Raw genomic sequence first — 7383 nt, forward strand, 5'->3', positions numbered from 1 at the left:
TTAACTACATACATATATACTATAATACTATGAAAAAAAAAAAAAAAAAAAAAATATTATATTATAGTAGTGTCTAATTAATGCCAGTCAGCAATCACTTGCTTGAAAACTCAGCACCCACTTGTGGTTTTATGGTATAGTGCACTATGTATACTAGGCTTAAATTGTCAGCTGTAGATTTGTTTGTACACAAAATATATAATCTTAAATGCTTTAAAAATATAAATTTATTAAAATAATTCCGATCCTTGAACGAGGCAGTTTCATCAACAAAAAATAAATCATAAAGAGGTATTTTATTTCAAGAGAGTAGAAACCACTGGGGCGCTATAGGCGACTCGTACAGCGGGAGCTACGGCAGCGACACGTGAAATTGGAGCGCGGTATACGCTGACTGCTGGAGCTGCATAAGCTGAGTAAGCCGTGTATGGAGAGGCAGCGTAGGTCGCAACTCTGGGCACTGCCGAGTAAGTCAATGGAGCGACGATGCCAGGGTTAGCCTGGACGACGGCGAAGAGGAGAGCCAAGCAAATGAGGAACTGTAAATTAATACATTGGAAATAAACATAAATATTTGTAACGTTGAGAGCAATATGCCATACTTACTTTCATTTTATTGGAGTGCTTGTAGCTTGATTTGTGAGGTTCAAAAATGCCTTGGAACTGATAGCAATTGAAGTTGAGATTGGAAATTTATAGCAAAACTGCCACTGTTTGCAATTTCAAAAATTCATCCATTTATTTTTTTAATTAAAATTGTTTTCTTTATAATTTTTATTTCTGCATCCGCACTAGACTATTAGAAACATATAATTAATACACACATACAGGTGCATATAATCGCAATGTTGGTATTAATGTGAATTGCAAACACATCTAATCAAACATATCAAATTGAATTGGAATTTTTTGGTGGTTATTAATAAATGCTTAGTTATGCCTTTAGCAATTTGATTATAACCAAACACGAGTTCTTTTTTATTCGCTAATGACGTATATGTATTATGTGCTTATATATATACATATATATAATCTGTCCGATATCCATATATATATATTTTATTGACTTTATTGAATGCGCGAATGCGATCTATTTTTTATAATAACATTGTGCAGGTTTTGAAATTAGAAAGATTAGCACAAATCTAAATTTTTGGACTTATGTTACAATTGTAGCAACCTTTTTTATATTATTAATGCTTACTATATGCTTTTTAAGGACCAATCAGAGTGAGAAATTATAAAGTAACATCGATAGGTTGTATCTTTAAAGGTACATACTCTAATTTTAAATCGATATCTCAAATTTTTTGGAGTTATAGCTGCTTCAGTTTACCCTCACACGCGTTTTCTTTGTTTATAATATGCTGCTGGGATTACTTCGAGACAAATTTCTGTATGCATAGTTCTCCTTACAATGGCTTAGAAGTGTTTTTATTTATTTATTTAATAAACCATACGCCAATTGGCTTTATAAAAAAATGATATAGAGATAAGAATGTGGAAAGTGTTATACATACGAGGTGTGTTCAAAAAGTATCGCGAATTTTGTGTTTTTTCAAATATCTGTTTTGTCCCAATCTTCGAAGCACTTCAAAAAATCATTTTTTTTTATCTCCTTGAGCTCCTCCTTCGATGCCGTCTTTATCCGGTCAAGAGAAGCGTGACGTCGTCCTTTCATGGGCCTCTTCAGTTTAGGGAACAAGAAAAAGTCACAGAGGGCCAGATCTGGGGAATACGGTGGCTGCGGCATCATTAGTGTGTTGTTTTTGGCCAAAAAGTTACGCACAAGCAACGATGTTTGAGCAGGGGCGTTATCTTGGTTCCAAAGCCAATTTTTGTCACATCTTCTCAGCCTTCTGAGAACATTATGTAACATCGATAAACGTGGCTTCGGTCCAAGGTAGCTTCTCCGTATGTCACAGTCAACATTCGGTCTTGCGGTATTTTCGCTAGTTGGCGCTGAGAGCGCGTAGTTCTAGTTTTATTCGTCGCATCGGGTTATGCCATACCTTTTTGGAAAGCTCATTTCACGCGCTAACACGTGTTTGATTAATTGTCGTTTCGTTTAAGTCGTTCGTGAGTTATAGCAACGCAAACATGGTGCAAAATAAAGAGAAAATACGGCATATTTTACAGTACTACTACGATAAAGGCAAAAATGCATCTCCAACCGCCAGTAAAATTTGTGCAGTTTATGGACCCGATACAGTTTCCAATTCCATCGCACAACTATGGTTTCAACGTTTTCGTTCTGGTGTAGAGGTGGTCGAAGATGCGCCACGCTCCGGAAGGCCTGTCGTCGAAAATTACGATAAAATCGCTGAATTAGTCGAAAGAGACCGGCATAATAACAGCCGTAGCATCGGTCAAGAGCTGGGCATGAGTCATCAAAAAAAATTTTATGAACAATTGAAAATTCAATAAAAATACCGCAAGACTTTTTTGATAATTCATGGTATTATTATTTGCTGGTCTGATGTCATATAAAATGCCCTTTTATTAATTGGTGAGCTCTTGGAAGAAACTCCAGAGTCGAACAATACGGAATTAAATAATTTGAGACTTGATCACAGCGAAAAAATTACACGCATTATAACAAGGACCGACATATTGAATTTACTTTTTTCACAAAAATTTACAAATTTTAACGCTGACTTATCCCATTAGAACCCATTTATAACTGGGCAAAGAAATCTAAGAAAGAAGGATAAGTCAGCGTTAAAATTTGTAAATTTTTGTGAAAAAAGTAAAGAACCCATTTATAACTGGGCAAAGAAATCTAAGAAAGAAGGATAAGTCAGCGTTACATCTCACACATCGCATCAACCAATGGATGTATGAGAAAACACTTCGGTGAACAGCGTTTGGAGCCAGTCGATTGGCCACCAAGATCGAGTGATATCACACCGTTAGACTTTTTCCTGTAGGGATATGCGAAGTATAAAGTCCATGAGAATAATCCTGCTTCGATTCAGGCCTTGGAGCAAAGATCAAGCGTGTCATTCGCCAGTTATCAGTGTTCGAACGGTCATCGAGAATTGAACTCAGCGGATGAATCATCATAGACGTAGCCTCGGCCAATACTATCATTTGTATTCTTAGCATCTTCAAATGCGCAATTCGCTCAGTCGCTCTTTATACTTGTTTGTACCTCAAAAGACTGAAAATGTTCCAAATAAATGATCGCTGTTCAACAACGTATAATAAAAACTAAAAAAAAAAAAATTTTGAATTTCGACGTATCGTTATCTTTCTAGTCGTATAGTGTTATCTTTCTGAGGCTAAAATTACATAGGTAAAAAATCTCTCTTGTTTTTACTCATATAATGTTGACCTTCGTTCTATAATCAGAACCAAAACTACAAAGTCTTACAAACTCTGAAACACTCCAATTTATCAAACAATAGAGCAAGGCTATTGGCATCGCGCTTGAACCAATGGGACTATGTCGTTTCCCATCAAAGAATTTTGTAAAATTATTGTAGTTTTAAAATTCTTCAAGCAACTTTAAGTAGCCCTTTCGTATCTTTCTCCATTTTGACATGCACTTAGTCCAATTTCTGTTTCCTAAAATTATGGTAGCTTTTGTTCTTAAAATACCGACCCTCATTAACCTGAAAAGGATATGATTTTATTCAGCTAATAATTTCTCTCTATTTGCTTGTGCTCTAATTGCTTCATGGCCATAAACTGGTCAAGGCAGTTATTGGAAAAGCCATTACCAAATTACTTGTTTAACTATCAGGGACATAATACTTTTTGGGCTCTGTTTACGCCTAATACTTTGAAAAGAAATACAATGTTCAGACAGAGTGAAAGACAAAGATAAGGAGAGAAATCCACTCCTTATATAACGGTACTGTACTAGAAAAATTACTACTGGAAGTGCTAAAATCAAAGAGTAAATATGTCAGAGACATAAAATTTCACCTCAAATATGGTATGAAAGGGCTTTATGAGGTAAAAACAGGGTAAAACTCCGAAGATGAGGATAGTACCGCCTACTTCTAGGTCAAATCACATAATTCGGAACCCGTTTGACCGATTGCGACTAAACTTTGTCCGTGATGGACAGGATATTTTTTACTATTTGATGTTAATAGCCTTATTGGTTAAGAAATGTGATTTTCCCAAACCACATGTTTAAAAAAACACCCTTATAATATTTATCCACTAAGAATATATTTATTTATATCCCTTTAAGAATATATTTATTTATTCCAATGAAAGATAAAAAATCTTCTGTGTTTAATTGTTTATCTCAACTAAAATATTTTTGAAAGAAATAAACAAAAAGATAAAAAGCACCCCGAAAAATTAACAAAAATGATATTCCCAACCATTAAATAGCTACTTAAACAGTATTGTATAATACTGTTATAGTATACTAGTATAACAGTTGTTGTCTTTCATTACGACAATAGTTTGCTCATTGAACACTTCTGAGAACTTAAAAAGATGTTGACACTCTGACAATGCTTGAATTCTTCCATTCATAATTCATCATGAGTAAACAATTAAAAAGTAGCCATAACAAACTATCAGTATTGAGTTTATTAAGTTTGCTTATAAAAAATCGAATGCACACATAAACTTATTACACATACTTACACACACATACAGACACTACACTTAAATTTAATATTTGGGCTAAGCCATAAGTGACAATTGAACTTCTTGTACCGCAAACAAGTTTTATTTCCTTACAACTCTCAGCAACGAAATTTGCTATAAATTACTCATTCTGAGCTTTGAATGTCATTAGTTCAGTATCAGCTGTTAACAAAGCACAAACAAACTACCACAAAATGAAAGTAAGCAATCCACACATCCTTATAATATACAAATCTACATATATTTATAACACTTTATCATTTTTTTCCAGTTCCTTATCTGCTTGGCCCTCCTCTTCGCCGTCGCCCAGGCTAACCCCGGTATCGTGGCACCTTTGACTTACTCGGCTGTGCCCTCAGTGGCCACCTATGCTGCATCCCCATATGCCTACAGCGCTTATGCCGCACCTGCCGTTGCCAGCTACTCACACGCCGCTTACTCTGCCCCTGCTGTGGCCACTTACTCGCATGTTGCTGCTCCAGCTGTGTACGGCGCCCCAGTTGCCCGTGTTGCCGCGGTCGCCCCCGTTGCCTACTCTGCTCCAGTCGTCTCAACTCTGTTGAAGAAATAGATGATTTTGTTTTTTTGGATTTCTATAAACAATGCTTTCTGTTGATGGACCTGTGAATAAATGTTGATTACGTGAAAAATATGTTTTTTATTATCTGCGTTAAAAAATTTTCACGGATATATACCGTATTTAGAACAGTTAGTAGTAGCAATAGGAATGTACATTTGGTTTTCTGATAGTTTCATAGTTATTATATAATACTTATGTATTTTGACGGCCGAAAAAATGTCAACCACTTAAATTTTATATAATAAATGAGTAAATGTGATTTACATCATATTTATGAAAAACCTTTTGATAATATTTTGTGAATTTTACGTAAATAATTTCGGCGAAAAACGTCTCCTCGCGGTAGTATATGAGCATAGGTAGTAAATAATGGAAGGATTTGGAAAAAAATATTTTTATAATATATATAATTTCTTTATGCGCCAAGGTACGTTCTTGAATTGCCAAAAACGACGTTACAAACCCCGAATATTCTGTACAGATCAGACTATTATAGCGTACAGCTGGTGACTGATTTTTATTATAAATATTTTCGTGAACTAATTTTAATTATTAAAAGTCGCTATGATGATTAAATTACATTTGTAAATATAATAAAATATATGATTTGTTGTAACAAAAAATATATACATGTATAAATGGCAACGCAACCCTTACCACCACACTTTTTAAAATTTTTTTCGGACTTTTTGTTGGTTCGGGATTTACTTCAATTTTGTTTTCTTATGTTTTTAGTAAGTATAAGTAAACTAAATTATATTATCTAATTATAATTATTGTTTTCAATTTATTACGTTGGTAACTTTATGATTTTGTAATTGAGTTCGGAAGTGTTTAACTTTAAACAGAGTGGCTCAAAACTAATCCTTCTATCAGAAGATACTATACATTTTGCAATTGACCTCTAATGTCAGTTCTGTTTTGATGGCAATCAAAATTTAAAAGACAAATAAATATAATCCAAAAGCAGAATCAAAGTTTTTCATTCTTTAAAAAAGTTTTTCATTTTCCTAAAAACATCGGAAAGTTATTTTTGCGCCACCTGTTATAATTTTATTTTTATCCATACATATTTCAACATTTAATTTACAGCATAAAATCAATACGGTGTTTGCTCATTTTACTAAATCTTTCTATTATTTCTTCTGGTTCTACAATGTCCTAGTTTATGTTGAGGAGTGCTAAGCCGTTCAATCTTTTCTGGAGCATCGTTGTTCTGAGCCAAGTCTTGATTCGGCGCAAAGAAGAAAAGCGTTCGTCTCAGCGCTAGCATTTGTGACTGGCAAAATGCAGAGTACGTGAAGGTGAATCGCCGGTGCCGAAGCTTTCTAAGGTAAAAAGCATTTGTGTTCACGTAGTCATTTTCTTTTTCCATTGTTGTTGGAAAAGCGCTACTTCTGCTTAGAGCTTCGTTTTTGGCAGTTCTTTGTTTCCGGACAAGATTTTCCCGAAACGTCTAACTACGCATTCAATGATTGCAAATCCTTTTCTTCCAAATTTAGGTTAAATTTTGGTACTTCATCGAAAAACCGTGGTTTTAAATCTGTGTCTGTGACTTTGTCAATGAGTGGAATGCATGCAGAAAACCTGTAAAAGTCTTCACAGCTTTGAGATGGGTGATTGTTTCGATGACTCTGACGACTATATGTTCTGGGTTTTTTCACTTCAACATCTACTTTTTAGTCATCTGTGCAGCATTTGAAAAAAAAAAAAAAAATATTAAAGTGATGATCAGCAAACAATGCTGTTTTTGTTGTTATGAATTTTGATGCTTTTGAAGAGTCGATTGATTCGTTCTGGAGAATCACTGAGACAGAAAATTCCAACAATAATAATAGGTGCAGTTACTGTACTATGTTAGCTACGTAGTCATCCGATGCGAGCAATGTTTGTTTTTACTTATGTATTATATATTTGAAATATTTATTGTTTTTTTTTTTACATTTTTAGTAAAAAATTTTTAATAAAAATTAGCGCTATCTCACGGGATATATGACATTCAAACCGAACCATTCTGCAATGTTACGAATATTCGAATAGTATTAATCGCTCAATATTCATACAAACGTTTTCAAATTACTAATCGGTTTTAGAGCTCATTTAAGGGCTCTACTGAGTTTGAGCAAATCGATGTTTTTTTCACATTTCTAAGACAATTATACCCAAAAAAATATATGGTTGACAGT

General features: G+C 34.2%; 1 protein-coding gene across 1 annotated transcript; it reads left to right on the forward strand.

The window, feature by feature from the left end:
• The first annotated feature begins 4782 nt into the window (after positions 1 to 4782).
• On the forward strand, positions 4783 to 5227 carry LOC108973663 (vitelline membrane protein Vm26Ab-like). Its single transcript, XM_018941063.1, has 2 exons — positions 4783 to 4817; positions 4889 to 5227. Exons 1-2 carry the CDS (start codon positions 4812 to 4814, stop codon positions 5186 to 5188), a joined length of 306 nt encoding a protein of 101 aa, XP_018796608.1. The 5' UTR covers positions 4783 to 4811; the 3' UTR covers positions 5189 to 5227.
• Positions 5228 to 7383: the final 2156 nt, after the last annotated feature.

The sequence above is a fragment of the Bactrocera latifrons genome, unplaced genomic scaffold (assembly GCF_001853355.1).
Source record: "Bactrocera latifrons isolate USDA-ARS-PBARC rearing strain unplaced genomic scaffold, ASM185335v1 scaffold_5, whole genome shotgun sequence".
Lineage (NCBI taxonomy): Eukaryota > Metazoa > Arthropoda > Insecta > Diptera > Tephritidae > Bactrocera > Bactrocera latifrons.